Source organism: Xiphophorus hellerii, chromosome 15, assembly GCF_003331165.1.
Source record: "Xiphophorus hellerii strain 12219 chromosome 15, Xiphophorus_hellerii-4.1, whole genome shotgun sequence".
NCBI classification, from domain to species: Eukaryota; Metazoa; Chordata; class Actinopteri; order Cyprinodontiformes; family Poeciliidae; genus Xiphophorus; species Xiphophorus hellerii.
This window is the reverse complement of record NC_045686.1, coordinates 202,705-221,180: the sequence shown is the minus strand read 5'-3', so window position 1 is coordinate 221,180 and position 18,476 is coordinate 202,705. Positions and strand designations below refer to the sequence as shown.

The window sequence follows — 18,476 nt, the reverse complement described above, 5'->3', positions numbered from 1 at the left end:
TTTATTTTTTTATTTATGTACTTTTAAAATTTTGTTTTATTTTATTTATTTTTGCATGTTTTTGTCATTTTGTTTGAAATGTACAGTGTCCTTACGTGTTTTGAGTGGGCTTCTAAATAAATAATAATAATAATAATTATTGTCTCGTCATGAAATGTAACTTTTACCTCTTATGTTTCTCTATTGTTGCTTAGTCAGGTGTAATATCTGATAATAAACACATAAAGTAAATATGGTAAATTGTATTCATGTCGTTATAAAACTCATGGAGGGAAACTGAACCCCAGATCGGTGTAGAAACGAACCTGGACGGTTTAAAACCGAACCTGGGTCCAAACTGTAGCAGCCTCCCAGAACTGCTTCTTCTAAATTTTCGCCATGCTTTTAAGGGAGGCGGTGTCAGATTTCGCCCCGCCCACTGAGATCGATCTGATTGGTCAGAGGTCAGGTCCGTCAGAGCTCTGTTCGCACCTGATTGGCTGGCGGGAGTTCCCTCTTCTCGGTTTCGCCATCTGAGGCTCGGGTTCGACGCCGTGGGGCTGCTGTGTGGCGTGGCGCACTTGGGCTCGGTTCGGACAGAAAGAGGAGCGGACCGAAGCGGTTCCGTCGCTTTTCCCGACCGTAGTTCGCTTCAGGGGGGTAATTAGAGCGGAAAACTACCGGAACTGGAACTTTTTCCACTGTGTGAGAAACTTTTTTCAGAGCCAGAAACATGGCAGACAGCGAGGAGGTCTCTTCCAGCACCCCTCTGTTCAGCGAGGGCCACCACTACCAGCCCGAACCGGAACCAGAACCCCAGCTGGACCAAGGGCCCGGCGAGGAACTGTTCAATCCCGATGACATCGTGGACCTGGTCGGCGGGGCTCAGGACGCCCTGGAGCGGCACCGGGCTGAGGAGGAGAGCGGGCTGCAGGAGCCTACTGTGACCTCCACCCGACCAGAACCTGTCCGGGAGCCAGAACCAGAACCAGTCCGGGAGCCAGAAACAGAACCTGAACCAGTCCGGGAACCAGAACCAGAACCTGTCTGGGAACTAGAACCTCAAACTGTCCGGGAACCAGAACCAGAACCTGTACAAGTTTATGAGCCAGAACCGGTACCAATCAGAGAACCACAACCTGAGACAGTGTTTCTACAGGAAAATGTGCCAGAACCAGAACCTTTTAAGGAACCAGAACCAATGCTGCTGCAGAAAAGTGTTCCAAAACCGGAACCAATAAAGGAACCAGAACCAGAACCCCAGGCCCCGAAGGAGCCGGAGGTCGTGGCCCCCGGAGCCGAGGCGGGGATCCCCGGCCCGGCCCCCCCCGGCTGAGCCTCCTGCCCCGCAGAGCGACGCCCTCCTCGCGGCTGCAGCCCGGGAAGCAGCGCCATCCCCGGCAGAGGCAGCAGCGCAGCCCGCGGTGACACAGGAACCACTGGCTCCGGCTTCGTGTGAGTATCTGAGGGAACAGTTCTGCTCTCTTTAATCGGGACATTTAACCCAGGCTGTTCGGTTTCATCAGAACCGGTACCACAGCTGGAAGCGGGTTGGTTTTTACCGGATTTTAGTGTTTTATCCCCCGGTGAGGGAGAATCTGAACAGCCGGGCGGTGATGCTCCTCAGCCCGGGGAGGACCGCCTCCTGCCCGGGCTGATGCCTGACTCCCTGCCGCTGAGATGGATCTGCAGAATCCCATTGATCGGAACATTTCACCGGGAAGGTTCTGGAACATATCCGCAGATTTTCCAGCAGGTTTTAGCCCGGTGTTTGCCGTGGTGATGCGGCCCACCTATTCTGTTTGGACCGGATTATGTGTCGGTGTCGACCCGGTGAATTACCCGTTAAATCGCCTCTCCGGTTCCTGAAACCGAGAGAGGGGGTGTCTGGATAAATATGAGCTGGTTCTGTGTGCGGTACCGGTGGCGGTATGGACCGTTTCATGCTCCAGCGCTGCTAACGGTACTGCTTAGGCTGGTTCCATTATCGGACAGCGCCACAGTGCTATTCACTAACACAGACACGCTAAAAACGCTTCATCAGGTGTCTGAGCTGCGCAACTTTCCTAATATAGCAGCTCCGCGATGTCAGGCGGTTGTACTGGCGTTATACTGGTGTCAGCCCGTTGGACGTCCTCTGTTGTGTAATTATGTGGATCAGACGGGTCGATTTGAGCTCATTTCGGTCGACGGAGCAGACAAGGCCGTGTCCGATAATGGAAGCAGCGGTGCTTAGCCCAGCCCAGATTAGTCACAACAAAGGAATCCGCTGGGAGTCCACTCCCAGTCGGTTTACCGCAATCCCAGCTCCGCGCCGGCCAGCGGGATGGAGCTGACAGTAATGTCCGGGCTCCAGCCGCACCCGGACCGACCCCTGCGGGATATGGATCCGGTCCAGAGGCCTGGTCCCGCTGCAGGGCTCAGGTCCGCAGCAGCGGTCCAGAGCCCGGTTCTGGTGCTGTTGTGAGGTGTTTGTTCCTGAGGATGAGGATGATGATGCAGAGTGAAGGTGAGCAGGCCTCAGATCCTCCTGGAGGTGATGGAGGCAGGGTGGGGCCGAGACCCAGAACAAAAGGAAAACACAGATCCCGGTTCGGATCAGCCCAGCCTGGTTCTGCTGGAGGAAAACTAAGATCCGATTCATCCTGAAATAAATCTTCATTTCTAATCCAGATTTTTCCCCATCAGAAAACAGATTTAGTCACCAAAGCATAAATCTACCAGCCTTTAGGAAACATCTGCTAAGTTTATAGCATCATTTCATTACCATGGCAACAAGGTGGAGTTTTTACAACCCAGAGCTGAACTTTGACCCCACATCCCAGAGGAAGGATGAATGTCTCTGAGGGTTTAATCCCAAACTCCAACATCTCTCTGACCAGAGCAGCAGCTGATGATGTCATCATGTTTAGCTGTTAGCATGTTAGCATGAGCAACGGTCTTCAGTCAGAAGCCTTTTCAGATTCACTGCGTTACTGACTGGAGATGTTTTGAAGAAACTCGGATGATCCGAGTTACATTTGGCTTCTCTTCTGGACAAATAAAGGTTTATTCAAAGTGTTTTAAAGGAAATTAAAGGAGGAGTTAAAATGAAGATCTAATAAGCAAATTAACATCTGAGTCATGATAGAAACGATCTGGTGAAGCAGCTCTGTGTTTTGAAGCTCTAATATTTATCAGAAACAACAAAGTCTCAGCGTCATGGTAACCAAGATTATTTTTAGATTAGATTGAAGGAATAAAAAGTTAATGTGGAGAAAAACACTGAAAAATTCATGTTTGATCAAATATTGGATGTTTTGTGTTATTAAAAGAAAGTGGAACCAGACTGGAGCCTTGAGGATCTCCACATGTAAACCAAGATGGCCGCCGACTGAGAGATAATAATAAAACATTCAGAGTTTCTCCAGAACCGGCCCAGGTTCTGAACTGTGTTCCTGTTTGTGGGTCGGCTAGCTCTCTGGGTCGGGTCGGGTCAGGCGGTCCAGGTTCTGTTTGGGTCGGGCAGCCGGGCTCCATGTGTCGACACTAATCTGGTTCTAATCTGTTGGCGCCGGTCCAAATGCCCTGAGGAAGAGGTTTGATCTGGGTCAGAACCAGCTACAGCTGACCCGGGTTTGTTTACAGCTGGAGGTTCCTGAGAGTTCAGAACCAGAACCAGCTTCATTCTTAATGAAACCAGAACCAGAACCGGGCTCTGTGCTGTCACCGTCATCCCACTGGGTCGGATCAAACAAACAGACGCCGCCAGGTTCTGGTTCTGCTTCAGGCTGTTAGAACTAGTTCTGATGAACCGGGTCAGATTCATCATGAGCGATCCGAACAGAACCCAGAACCCTGAGCTCAGTCAGGTGGTTCTGTTTGGTTTCCTCACTTTACAGCCTGATCAGAGTTCTGTCTGAACGATCAGAATCTGTCCAGTCCTGACTGATGTCCGGTTCTGATGATGGCTGATCCATCAGAACCTGGCCAGAGGTTCTGACCCAACCCGCTTCCTTCAGACAGACAATGAGACCAACAAAGTTTCTCTGGTTCTGATCATCTGGGTTCTAACTGGGTTCACTTCAGAACCAACTGGGTGAACAGTTCCTTTTACGTATGAACAGTTCTCCCAGGATGTGAACAGTTCTTCCAGGATGTGAACAGTTCTCCCAGGATGTGAACAGTTCTCCCAGGATGTGAACAGTTCTTCCAGGATGTGAACAGTTCTTCCAGGATGTGAACAGTTCTTCCAGGATGTGAACAGTTCTCCCAGGATGTGAACAGTTCTTTCAGGATGTGAACAGTTCCTTCTGCAGCCTGAACTGCTTCGTGATGGAACTTGAACAGTTCTTCTAGTTATTAATAAAATCATTCATATTTATCCACTGGACTAATTTCTCTGAACGAACTGCCGTGTTTATTTGCCTTCAACCAGAACCAGAACCCAGTCAGTGACGGGTCAGAACCAGCGCTGTGATCTGATTGGACAGCGGTTGGTGATGTAACGGTTGAATTTTGATTCGCTGACCGTTGTCATGGTATCTGAACCTGTACTGGGTTGGTTCAGAACAAATGAAACGGTCCTGCTAAGCTAATGTGATTGCAGATCTTCTTCCTGTTTCAAAATAAAAGCATGTCCTGTTATGTTTCTTCTGATGCATGCGTCCTGATTCTGGTTCGCCCTGCTCTCTGACCTCTGACCTCTCCTCCTGCAGATGCATCTTCTCCTGCTAAAGCTCAGCCTCTTCTTCTGATGCAGCTCCCTACAGGCAAGTTCTCCGTCCTCCTCAGTAGATCCAGCATGTCAGCTGACCTTCAGCAGGTCACAAAGTGTTGATGATGCATCGTGGTTCAGACGGTCCTGCAGCCTGACTGAGGTCACCCAGGTCACCCAGGTCAGGCAGGAGGACCGTCATGTTGGATCATGTGACTCACTGAGCATGGATTATTGGCACCACACCTGGACCAGATCCTGCCTCGATGTTTAGACCAGAGAACGGTTCAGACAGACGCTTCCCTCCCTCAACCCCCAGAACCAGAACACAGGAGCAGCTGGGTTCTCCAGATGTTCTACTGAGCCTGGTTTGGACCTGCAGAATTTTCTCTGCTGTACATCACTGGCAGCAGGTTAAACACCCTTCAGGCTTTAGCCTTCTGCTTCAGTGCCAGAACAGAACCAGGGACAGAGATGTAAATGGTTCAACCTGCAGGGAGCTGGCAGGTTTAGAAGAACCACCGGGTAACGATCTGGACTTTGACCGAACAGAACGCCCAGCTGGTGGTTCATTTATGTCACTAGTACACACAGTTAAAGGTAACTCCATAGGTCTTGACTCTAATGCCTCGTTTCCACTGAGCGCTGCGGTTCGATATGCTATGTTATGATCCGACGTATACAGGAGAACCTATCTACCGCCAGATGGACCCGTAACAGGGCAGATTGGGTTAAACCCAAAGGCCTAATGTTGTGTCATAGTACTATGACAACAAATGTAACACATTAGTGTCTGCTGATGGTTTTTTCTGTCCGCTGATCAATGGACGGTATTGTATGTTGCCAGTATCTCCACCTTAACCGTACCGTACCTCTGTCCTGGGGCCCTGCAGATGAAGGGGCCCTGGAGCGATGCGGTATGGTTGTATGGCCACTTTGACAATGAAAACACAATGCTGTACCAAACTGCACTGACCAGTGGAAACGAGGCATTCGAAGTTTCATCATGGGCCCTCTGTCTGCTGTAGGCATCTCCATCCAACCCCAGCCAACCGCGGAACAGAATAGATCCAACGCCTGATGGTAGGAAATCTGAGTTCAGAGACTGAGCTGTTCCTGCAGGACGCACTGGTTTCTGCCCATTCCTTCACATCCCATTATGTCTGCCCTTGGTTCTGGACCTGCTAGCTCCTTTCAACCAGAATCTTTAAATCCCAGTCAGAGGTCTGCATGTGGACCAAATTATGTCCATCAGAACAGTCCTTCATGTTTTCACCAGTCGGTGTAGAACTTTTGGATCAATTTACCCAGCAGCTCCTAAACGTTGAGTTTTTACCAAACAGCTGTCTCTGTTTTGGGGAATGCAGGACTGGTGGTGAATGTCCAGCAGCTTTTGTCTGGTCTGGACCTCCAGGTCTCTCTGGAAACCTTCCTTAGAGTGGATTGTACCCAGGTGTGGTGGGCACTGTAAGGAATGGAGTATGTTTTTGATATTTGTGCTGTATGCGTTCTCCCTCCTCCCTCTCTACTCAAGAACTTGGGCAGAAGGGTGACTCCCCTGCACCCATCTCTCCTATCTCCCCTCTCCACTCACCCGACTCTCTGGAAGAGCTTTCTCTGACCGAGAGTCCCAACCAGCCCCCTCCCCCAGGATCTGCTGCACCCCTGGGCTCCTTCTCCATCACACCCCCCACTATTCTCTCCAAGAATATGCCTTGGGATGGCGAAGAAGGCGACTCTGGACCCGGACGTGGTAAAACCAAGGAGGACCTTCTAGATTCCCTAGCTGCTCCCTACCTGAGTTTAGGGAAAGACTCAGGGCCTCATAATCCGTGTGAAGACAGCGGCATTTCGTTTTCCCCCGAAGAGAAGATGATTAGCTCAGACAGGTCCTCCACCGGCCCCTCCCCTGTCAACCCTCTGATGATGGTTCATGAGTCTCACCTTACCTCCTCTAACCCAACAGAGCACTGGGATTCACCGTTCCTCTCATCTGAAGACAACTCCAAAGTCTCCATGGATTCCTTCACCAAGGACACAACACCCATTAGCTCCTCCAAATATGAACCAGACGTTTGTGGCAACCAGTCTGATGAAGATGAAGACTTGAATTATGAGGTAAAGAAGAATAATAACCCGTTTGACGGATATTCCCCGCTAGCCGACAGTGGCTACTCCCATTTTGGAGAACCGAAGTCTGACACCAAGATGTCAGAGAGTCCCACACCAGATCTGGTCCAGTACAGGCAGACTGGAGAGTCCCAGGAGAACCAACCATCCATCCTAGACGGGGGAAAACTTTTCGAGACCACTAAGACGGCCAGTGAAGCCCTCTTGGAGTCAATGAACCAGTTCTCATCTGGTCTGAAAGAAGATGATGAGGAAGAAGATGAAGAGGATTCTGCTTTGCCACCGTCGCTTCCAGACATCCTGAAGTCTTCCCCTCTCAACCCTGACAAAGTGGACTCTGGCTCTTCTGAGGGAAGTCCGGAGGAGCAGAGCCCCATCCTGGAACGCCGGATGATGGAGTCCCCCAACCCTCCGATCAACCTATCCGCCAACAACCCGTTTGCTTTTGATACCAAAGTGTCTCTCCTGAAGGAGATGACCGAGGAGATGGAGGCGAGATCTGCAGATGGTACAACCGTTGAAGACAGCAAAAACTTTGGAGCCTTTGATCTGGTCAAGGAGGCTGAGGAGACCACCCCGCCGAAGGTCAAAGCAGAGGAACCTGTCCAGATTGAGCAGAAAGACTGGTTCTCCAGCAACGATTCTCCTAAAAGGCCTGAAAGGTTTGAACCGCTTGACTTTCAGAGCAAGAAGACCACCACCGAAGATTCAGACTCTGAGTCTCCTACCGCAGATTCCCTGTCGCCTGTTCTGGAGGCCATGGCCAAGAACCCTGCCAGCTTCCAGGTAGAAACGGAGAAGAAAGACCTGAAGATGGAGCTGGAGGAGCCGGAGGTTGCTGAGGAGGTGTCTGAGCACGAGGTCTCCTCAGAGGAGTTTGAGTTCATTGAGCGACCGCCCCGAGGTGTGATCGATGAGTTCCTCGAGGCTCTGGACCCCTCCAAGTTCTCATCCCCGAAGCCTCCAGAGATCCCCCTGGATGATGACCTCGGCTTCAGCCTGAAGGACACGCCTGCCGTCGCGGTTCCTGAGCCAGAAGCCCTTAGCCAGAGCTCCTACCACCTCCTCACCCAGGCCTCAACACAGAAGACCAAGGCCGAGCTGGAGACCCCCCCGAGCCAGGCGCCACCCGCCCGCCTGCCGGCCGGGAACCCCGAGCAGCCGGCCCCCCAGAGGAGCGCCGCGGGCAGCAAACTGTTTAAGATGCCAAACCTGAACATAAGAGCAGGTAACAGAAAGTCGTCCCAGCATGGTCTCCACCCCCAACCCACGTCACCCCCCCATGCTCCACCCCCCGGTCACCTCCCTCGCCCTCCTCATTCTCTGCCCCCCCCATGATCCACCCACAAACACTCCTTGGTTTCCACCAGAACCTCCATCTTCATCCACATCCCATCCATCTCCACCTTTCAGTTTGACTCCACCCGTCCCCTCCGCCATACATCATCTTCTGTTCCTGCATCGTCCCGGTTCTGTTCTGGTTCTGTTCTACATTAACTCCTGCGTTTGGTTCTGTTGGACTTTTGGAGTGTTTTGTTCATGTTTTCTCCTCTAACCCGTCCTCTGCCCTGAAACATTCTCGCTCCCTGGTGAGCGGGAACCAGAACCGGGTCGGTCCAGCTGCTGTCCTCAGTATCAGGGTGTTGAGTTAGACCGCGGTATCCGAGCTTTCCTCGACTCTGGAAATAACCGGAGATATGGCTCTGCAACCCAACACCTCCTGAGGGGCCCCAGCTCTCCCTCAACAGAACTGGACCAGACCGGACCGGACCGGACCGGACCGCTGTGTTCTCTGCAAACCTCGACTCCGGAGCTGCTGGGTTCAGAAAAACATTCATAACCAACAAAATTAAAGATTTTAATCAGATCAGAAAATAAAATGTTATGAAACGGATCACTAAGCAGAACCCAGTCAGGAGGTCCTGCTCCTCCTGTTCCTCCTCCTCCTCTTCTTCCTCCTCCTCCTCCTGCTCTTCCTCCTCCTCCTCTTCCTCCTCTTCCTCCTCCTCCTCCTCTTCTTCCTCCTCCTCCTCCTCCCTGCATTGCGACATTCTCAGCTCCTCACTTCGTTCTCCAGAAACCAGTCAGCAAATGTTCTGCTGATGTAATGTTGATCCGATCCGATCAGCCTCATTGATCTGCTGCCTCATCCGGTTCTGATGGTTCTGCTGGTTCTGCTGGTTCTGCTGGCTCAGATGTATTCATACACCAGCTGGATCCTGAAACAAAATGTTTGCTGTGGCTATAAATATCTGTCAGTAAACAGAATAATTATTAACAAAACTAGTTATTTAGATCAGAATAACCAAGAATTTCTTCATTATCAGGAAAATAACAGCCAGATATTTCAGTCTAAACATTTATAAATAAACCCATAAATGATGTTTGTGGAATAAATACAGACAAACTTCTCTCCATTATAAAAGAGTTTATTAACAAAAATAACTCAACCTAACACTTTAATCAACAATCTAGTAACTTTCACCTGAACTACTGATGAACAGATCACAGAATGATGTGGTGGACACACTATGCTAATCCGCTAGCAGCTGAGCTAACTTTTAGTTTTGTGGATTAGCATATTTAGCTTCCCCTAAAGGATTTTTTCCAGATAAATTCTAAAGTGCTGTTAGTAGAAGCACTTCTGCTAATCATATCCACTCAGAATAACCATAATAATAATATACTTTCAAATAGCAAAGCTAATGTTTCGTTTAGCGCGTTAGCCAATGCTTAGCTCACTTAGCTCTACAGCACTAATTTACCAGGCTGCAGTGGTGGGCACACTTGAGCCAATCATGTTGCTGTAGCACGTTAGCATTAGCTTCTACTAATTACCATGTTGATTTTGTGCTTTAGCATTAGCTTTAGAGTTAGCACAGCTAACCTTTTAATGAGCGGTGGCCACCATTGGTAATCAATAACCATTTGGATAATTGATTCTTGATCTACTGAGAAAGTGATGAATTTAATTTCTGTCTACATAAATGAGACATTGAGGAACAATTTTACTGACACATGCAGGTTTTCTGTTTGATTCTAATTACAAACACTGCAGCTGAAGTGCCCTTTAGCAATCACTAATTATTTTAATCATGACTCTGTAGAACCTACTGGTTTCCTTCCAGTCTGGATAACTTGAAATGCTGCAGGTGTTTATCGATGAGCCGGTTCTGTTCAACCCATCAGGTTTACGCTGCTGGATCAGAACCTTCATCTTATCTTTACAAGTTTTTGTTTTTCAAACTGACAGCAGCTGGAAAAAGAACTGTTCAAAGGAATCATTAAGGGTCAGAATGAATCATGTTCATGGCGAGTGGATGGATTCTGCAGACTGACCAGAGGTCAGAGGTCATGTTGGTGTTGATCTGGTTGGAGGAGAGGCTTTTAGCTTGATCCCCCAGTGCATGATGGGAGCTGGAGTCTTTTCTGCTGTCTGGGTCTGACTCAGTTTGGACTCTGCAGTGGACCAGAGGGAGCAGCGCCCCCTGGTGGCTGAATGCAGCCACTAACAGAATAGACGAGCTTTTCTCAAACGTTCATTTTTCCAGATTAAATAAATAAAACTGAGCTCTGATGGATTAACGCTGGAGATCTTGTTGGGTTTAAAGCCTCAGAAACTCACTTTGGAGCTCCGTTCTTAAAGTTAACGTCAAAAATTAATTAAGTAATACTGATATAAGAAAATAGGTTTAGTTTTTAAAATCAGTTTCACCAGGTCAGCCATTCATTTAGAAATCTCAGTTTCAAACTCAATATGTAATTAGCAAGCTAAATATTTAGCTTCAAACAGAATACTTAGCCTGGAGCTAAATATTTAGCTAACTAACTAAATGTCTAACTGGTTAGTTAAGTATTCAGTTTACAAGCAAAATATTTAGCTTGGAGCTAAATGTTGCGCTAATAGCCTGAAGATTTGCTAAGTGAACGAATCCTCCATGTTTCCTCTCAGGCTGCGTCGCCATGGCAACCTGAGCTGGTCCCACCGCAGCAGGAGTCAGATTATAATCTGGAGGAAGCAGGTCCAGATGTTTCCACAGAACAGACCTGTTCTCAGATCCTGATCCAGAGGTCAGAGGTCATTGAGCAACTGGTTACAGGAGGTGGAGCAGCTCCAATGGGGCGGGTCCAGTTGGTTTAGTCAGAACCGGGTTATTATGGCGAATAATGCAGAAAGGTTTCATCTGGAGGAGGAAGAGGAGGAGGAGGATGAAGAAGAGGAGGAGGATGAAGAAGAGGAGGAGGATGAAGAAGAGGAGGAGGATGAAGAAGAGGAGGAGGATGAAAAAGAGGAGGAGGATGAAGAAGAGGAGGAGGAGGTCCAGGCGCTGCGTCACGGTTCAGTCAGCTGACAGCAGGAGGAGCTGCTGTCCTTCCTCCTCCTCTTCCTCAGCCTCCCTCTCTCTGCTCACTCGCCCGGCTGGTGGGAATGTGTGTCTGCTGATCGGGTCGGATCGGGTCGGATCGGGTCGGACGGCATGGAGAGCAGCTGCATGGAGAGGAAGGAGCCGGTCAGCTGGTCCTGGAGGGAGCAGGGTAGGCTGGTTCTGGTTGGTTCTGATTGGGTCCAAATGGTTCTGATTAGATCTGGTTGTCGGGTTCACAGACGGGACCTTTGGACGTGCAGCGAGCCAGGTCAAAGGTCAGGTTAATGATTGGTTGCAGAGGAACTGCAGTTAAAGCTGCAGTCTGACCAGAACCAGAACCAGCTGCTGGGTTCTGCTCATCAAGCAGTCAGCTGGAGGTCTGCAGAGGTCCAAACGGATCAGGCCCTCGGCACCGCCTCCCGACTGCTGAGGCGGCGATTAGATCATTGATCCGTTTGGTTCTGGAGAACGGTCCAGAGGTTATCTGGTTCTGACTGGGCCAGGTTCTGTCCTGCTGGAGGTTCTGATGGTTTTGGATCAAAACCAGGAGGAAACAACAGAACCCATCAGAAGAGGCTGGTTCTGGTCTGTTGTCACTGATCCAGCTGCATGCTGACTCAGCAGCGGTGTGTGTGTGTCCCTCAGCTTTGGTTCTGGTTCTGCTGGACCTGTTCTCCCAGCATGCACCTGGCCTGCAGCTGATTTGAATGTTGGACCTTTTATCTGCAGCGCTTTGCTTTTACGACCTGCTTTTACAACCTGGGCCGACTGAACCGGGCTTATCAGCGCCGGGTCGGGTTCTGGACCGGAGTAACCTATATCAGCGGTTCTGACTCGTCTGGGACAGAACTCAGAATCGCAGCCAGGAGGGACATGGTGGTGGCAGCATCATGCTGTGGGAAACAGGGCAGAGCATTATGGGATGGTTGAGATCAGAGCTGATTCATGGGATCTAATGGCCTAGTCAAAGCCCAGACCTGAGTCCAGCTGATTGTAAACTGGTACAGATGTTCAGAAGACCTGCAGCCAGACCCGGTTCCGGGTTAAAAACAAGGGCACGCCGCACTTTTCAGATTTATATCCATAGAATTGAAAAACGGAAGTAGTTTTCTTTGCTTCCTGTTGTGATCGATAAACTCATTTCCAAGTTATTGTGAGGAATTTATCCAGATTTATTAATAAATCGGTGAATATTTTAATACGGTAATAAACTCTCCTCGCTGGTTTATTGATCATATATTGGAAATAAATTAGTAAATATGGTGATTGTCTCCTCCGTGGGGCCGAGCTGCGCATGTCCCGCCCCCGCCCACGGAGCGTGATCTCCGGTCAGCCGGAGGCGGAGCCGCCGTGCTGCTGGAGGCTCCGGGAGGTTCAACATGGACGCCGAGCGGGGTTAGTGAGCTTCGATGTCCTCTGGTAGCGCTCTGGCAGCGGGCTTTGGCCGCCCGGGAGGCGGGCGGAGCGGGGCTCAGACCGGCACCGGCTGCGGGAGGAGCGGGCCTCCTGCGGAGGTTAACCCGGACTCTGAGGTTCTGTCCCGGCGTGAGGCGGGGGTCTGTCCGGGGAGGAGGAGGGAGGTGAAGCGGGTCAAACGGGACGAGTTGAACCGGAGCGGCGGTGAAACCAGATCTGTGGCCGGGTAGAGAGCGCTGCGGTGCGGGCTCTATTTTTAGCCGGCTCCGGTGCCGCGGGCAGCCTGTTACCATATGAGGCAGGCGGCCACATTTGGAGCCTCGCTCCCCCTCCTGCTCCGCCCGGTCCGCCTCAGCCGCTGGTTCTTCTGGGAACATGGCTGTCTGCAGGAAGCTAACGGTTAGCATGCTAACACCGGCGGAAGCGAGGCGAGTTGAGCGGAAATGATCATTTCTGGTTTAATCGGAAGCTGCAATCGTGTTTAACCGAGTATAGTTTATATTTAGGTCGAGTTTAAACCCGCTGAACTGGACGCAGGTTAACCTGCAGGAGGTGAAGTTAGTCTGTGATTCACAGCGCCATTAAATATGGGATGAATTATAGAAATAGCAGCAATAATTTTTTATAGACTCTCATAACAATCTTATAAATTACACAACTTAAAAAAATATTTAACTAGCATGCTAAATATTTAAGAAGATAAGTAAATATTTAAAAAAAAGAATATTCATCAAAGTAAATATTTAGTTTAGAGCTAAATATTTAGTCAACAATGTAAACAAGCTAAATATTTAGCATGCTAACGAAATATTTAGCTTAAAAGGTAAGCTTACTCCTAGACTTAGACTTAGACTGACTTTATTATCGTTTTGCATGCACAGGGTGAATACAGAACAAAATTTCGTTGCATACGACTCAGGACATGTTTGAGGTTCCAATGTTGTGAGGTTTATCCAGAATAAAATAAAATACAGTATAAAATATGAATATAAATATAAAATATAAAGTGCAGGACTGACAGTAAAATAGAAGTTATTTAGCTCTGTACATGTGCAAGGTATGAAGTGGAGACCAGTTTTTGAGTGCAGTCCAGTTAAGAGTTCAGCAGTCTGATGGCAAGTGGGGAAAAAGCTGTTTCAGAACCTGGTGGACCTGCACCGGATGCTGCAGAACCTCTTTCCAGAGGGCAGCAGGGAGAACAGTCCATGGTGGGGGTGTGAGGGGTCACTGACCATGTTTCGGCCTCGGGACACGCAGCGCTGGGATGAAATGTCCTGAATGGAGGGAAGGGGGGCCCCGATGATCCTCTCTGCTGTCCGCACCACTCAGCATTGGAGCTAAAATTAGTTTGAAACTGTGACATTTATCAGTGAATGAACAACAAGCTGCAGATGAACCTGTTTTCTCCTCACAGGCAGAAAAATCTAATTATTTCTGTTCATTTTGAGAGTAACTTTACAAACCTGCATAATGATGAGTTGTCCTGTTTTAGCGAGTGGATCAAAGACTTTACTCAGGCCTGTGTTTATGGTTCTGGTCCAGAACGGACTGCAGGAAGGAGTTATGGATCTGGACCTTGGACTAGACCACTCTGTTTGGTTCTGCTGCAGAATCACAAACTTTAACCGTTTAGCAGCTCAAACAGCGTGCAGCGTTAGCTTTAGCATGACATCAGCAGGAAGTGACACGTCTCTGAGCGGTTTGGACCTTCAGAGGTGGGACTTGATCAGAACTTTGACCCGGTTGGTTGAACCAGGTTTCCCTCCGTCTTCATGAACCAATCATCTGCTCCGTTTCACCTGGGTCACTTATTAATGTTTATCAATTCAGCAGTGAAGCTCTGGTTCTGGTTCTGGTTCCTGTCACCAGGCTTCCAGCAGGTCAGAGGTCGTTCCTGCTGACCGTCTGTCTGTGTCTGCCCCCTAGTGGTGGAGCTGGTGTACTGGCGCGACGTGAAGACGACGGGCGTTGTGTTCGGCGCGGCGCTGCTGCTGCTGCTGTCGCTCAGCGTCTGCAGCATCGTCAGCGTCTGCTCCTACATCGGCCTGGCGCTGCTGTCCGTCACCATCTGCTTCCGGATATACAAGGGCATCCTGCAGGCCATCCAGAAGTCCGACGAGGGACACCCCTTCAAGTGAGTCCGCTTCTGACCCGGTTCTGATCCGTTCTCACCCGGTTCTGATCCGTTCTTAAGATTCAGTGCCTCAGATGTTATAAAGTAAAATAATAAACACTTCCTGGTTCCTGGTCCACTTTGGTTCTGTTGGTTGTGCTCAGCGGTTCTGGTCCAGATGGGATTATTCCAGCTCCATGGTCGGTTGATCTGCTTCTGGCTGCAGATCAGAACCTTTCTGAGTCCAGACTCATTAACAGGGATTATCAGGAGCTGAGCTCAGAGAATCTGGACCAGAACCAGCTGGATCAGAACCAAAGCAGGTTTCCTGCTCAGTTTGCAGCTCAGATGAACCCAAACAGGATCTGGAATCGTTTTTACATCCTACCAAACCTCAGAACCAGACATGGGGCCGGGTCGGACTCTGTTACCATGGAAACCTTCTGACTCACCTCTGCCCCGCCCCGCAGGCTGTACCTGGACCAGGAGGTGGCGCTGTCCGCGGACCTGGCCCACAAGTACAGCGACGTGATTCTGGAGAAGCTGAACTGGACCATCGAGGAGCTGAGGCGTCTGTTCCTGGTGGAGGACCTGGTGGACTCCATCAAGGTGAGGCAGAACCTCTGGGTCCGGTTCTGATTGGTTCTGATGATAAACGGATCATTAAACACGAGGTTCTGATTGGTTCTGACCCAGTTTCTCCCGCTGTCATCTTGCAGTTTGCGATTCTGATGTGGATCCTGACCTACATTGGCGCCTTTTTCAACGGACTCACTCTGCTGATCCTTGGTGAGCGACGGCGCCCTCTAGTGGAGGTTCTATGGCGGCGCCCTCTAGTGGAGGTTCTATGGCGGCGCCCTCTAGTGGAGGTTCTATGGCGGCGCCCTCTAGTGGGGGTTCTATGGCGGCGCCCTCTAGTGGAGGTTCTATGGCGGCGCCCTCTAGTGGAGGTTCTATGGCGGCGCCCTCTAGTGGAGGTTCTATGGCGGCGCCCTCTAGTGGAGGTTCTATGGCGGCGCCCTCTAGTGGAGGTTCTATGGCGGCGCCCTCTAGTGGAGGTTCTATGGCGGCGCCCTCTAGTGGAGGTTCTATGGCGGCGCCCTCTAGTGGAGGTTCTGTTGCGGCGCCCTCTAGTGGAGGTTCTATGGCGGTGCCCTCTAGTGGAGGTTCTATGGCGGTGCCCTCTAGTGGAGGTTCTATGGCGGCGCCCTCTAGTGGGGGTTCTGCTGCAGCGCCCTCTAGTGGAGGTTCTATGGCGGTGCCCTCTAGTGGAGGTTCTATGGCGGTGCCCTCTAGTGGAGGTTCTATGGCGGTGCCCTCTAGTGGAGGTTCTATGGCGGCGCCCTCTAGTGGGGGTTCTGCTGCAGCACCCTCTAGTGGAGGTTCTATGGCGGCGCCCTCTAGTGGAGGTTCTATGGCGGCGCCCTCTAGTGGAGGTTCTATGGCGGCGCCCTCTAGTGGGGGTTCTGCTGCAGCGCCCTCTAGTGGAGGTTCTATGGCGGCGCCCTCTAGTGGGGGTTCTGCTGCAGCGCCCTCTAGTGGAGGTTCTATGGCGGTGCCCTCTAGTGGAGGTTCTGTGGCGGCGCCCCCTGGTGGCGCTGCAGCAGGCGGTCCTCTGGGTTCTAATGATGTCCTCCTCTTGCAGGTCTGGTCGGAGCGTTCAGCTGCCCAATCATCTATGAGAAACACCAGGTAGGACCCTGACATTACCCAGAATGCATCAGCAGTGCTGCTGGAGGTCCAACTGGTCTAACTTCCTGTCTCTCTCAGGCTCAGATCGATCACTACCTGGCGCTGGTCACCAACCAGGTCAAGGATATTGTGGAAAAGTAAGTCAATAAGAATCTAAAATAAAGTCTTTGCTGAGTTTCAAAATAAAAGCCCAGCTGTGACTTTAGGAAACAGGCTTTTAATGTGAAAGAGTTCACCAGGAAGTAGATGATTCATACCTGATGACGTATCCTAGTGATACGAACACTTTATATAATTGAGTTTAAATTGTATTCAATAAATGATTCAGGAAATCAAACAGCAGGATCCCAGTGGAGGAACAGGAAACTTCACTGGTGACCCAGAGTTACTGGGATCCCAGTGGAGGAACAGGAAACTTCACTGGTGACCCAGAGTTACTGGGAAACCTTCTGTCTGCTATATTAATATTCTCAGCATTAATGCACAGAGCTGCTGATGCTGCTGCTGCGTTTCCTCACTTTAGTTCTGTAATTTCAATGTGCGTAGTTTTGAGGTCAGTGACCTCTGTCTCTTACTGATGACCTCACAGTGAAACATGGACTGGCCCTTTAAGAGGTGAAGAACATCATGAAGTGTTTTATTTTGACATGTACGGCGGCTCACTTCCTGTTTCCTGTTTGTGTTTCAGGATTCAGGAAAAGGTTCCCGGACTGAAGCGCAAGGCGGAGTGAAGGAACGGGAGGTCAAAGGTCGGATTCAGGAAGTCCTGATGGGAGGGGGAGGGGGGCAGGAGGAAACGAAATGAAGGAGGAAGAGGAGGGTGAGGGGGGTAATGAAGGAGGAAGAGGAGGATCAGGTGGGCGCTGCCCTTAATGATGTATTTGTCAGATTATTAAACTTTTTATTTTATTTTTTTTCCATTTCAGAATTCCTTATTTTGTGTTTCTGAGAATCGTTCAGTGGCTTTGATGATGATGATGATGATGATCATCAGCTCTGTTTTATTTCTGTGAACCAATCAGAGTCTCGGAAACATTTTAAAGCTGGTTGGCCCCGCCCCCTTCCCCTCAGCCTGTCACAGGCAGCAGGTTGGGGAGGGGCTGCTGTGAGGAAGAGGAGGGGCCTGCACTAAACTCTTCATCGCTGCTCGGTAGCTGTAGAACCATGTAGAACAATCCATTACCCTGTTAGATCATCGTCATCCCGCTGTCTCCTAGGAAACGGCCGGGCGTTTCCCTCCGCCAGGTGTTGTTTCCAGGTGAGGTGGGCGGAGCTTAAAGCGTCTGTTTGTTCTGCTTCTTTAATCGTGAATGATAAACTTCTTCTTCTTCTTCACCTGTGCTGATTAAACTCCGCTGGAGTCGTGTTGTGGAATGCATTGTGAGATGTAAACAGTTATCAATAAAGCTTCTAGACAAACTACCAGAACCAGAACCACGAGTCCTTCATGTCTGCCGCTAACCGGGTCAGAACCGGAACCATCACAGGGTTCTGGCTGGACAGGAAGTGATGAAAGCAGAACACGGTTTACACACATTAATAATAATAATAATTTTTATTTAAATCTGACATAAAAACCCGCCAGCCGGCGGCGCCCTCTGCTGGTGAAACATGGTCCCTACATCTGAATAACAGCTGCAGTTTAACTTCAGTTAAAATCTGTTTATATTTACAGAACTCAAAGCATCACTTCAATAATACTGGATATGTAATATAATTATATACAATATCATTAAAAGCAATAATTTCATATGAAAACAGCAGGAAGTTTCTCCGGCCTCATGGATAAAGAAATCATTCACAACTCAGCATGTAGAAAAATTGATATAGTGTAAAATTAGTATTTTATATATATATATATATATATATATATATATATATATATATATATATATGTATATGTAAAAATCCATATACATATATATAAAAATAATAAAAGTGGCCTTTTCTATTAATTACATTTTATTCCTGCCTTCAGTTTGTTCCTGCAAGTGAAGCTGATGAAAACATTTTGTTTTCAGGATCTGAAATGAAAAATGTTGACAACATAAAGTATTTTTTCTTTCATTATCCATGTTTCTGA

General features: G+C 49.4%; 1 protein-coding gene across 4 annotated transcripts; it reads left to right on the top strand.

Moving 5' to 3' along the window:
• The first annotated feature begins 497 nt into the window (after positions 1-497).
• Positions 498-17,827, top strand: LOC116734401 (reticulon-4-like). 4 transcript variants are annotated; one of them, XM_032585772.1, is made up of 9 exons: positions 498-1,024; positions 1,317-1,434; positions 4,677-4,730; positions 14,515-14,722; positions 15,172-15,310; positions 15,421-15,490; positions 16,347-16,393; positions 16,472-16,530; positions 17,082-17,827. In XM_032585772.1, the coding sequence occupies exons 1-9, from the start codon at positions 713-715 to the stop codon at positions 17,122-17,124; spliced, it is 1,050 nt and encodes a 349-aa protein (XP_032441663.1). In that variant the 5' UTR covers positions 498-712; the 3' UTR covers positions 17,125-17,827. The 4 variants fall into 4 exon arrangements, with proteins under 4 accessions (XP_032441663.1, XP_032441664.1, XP_032441662.1 ...); XM_032585771.1 differs by lacking the exons at positions 498-1,024; positions 1,317-1,434 and adding exons at positions 1,600-1,703; positions 6,210-8,033; XM_032585773.1 differs by lacking the exon at positions 4,677-4,730.
• Positions 17,828-18,476: the final 649 nt, after the last annotated feature.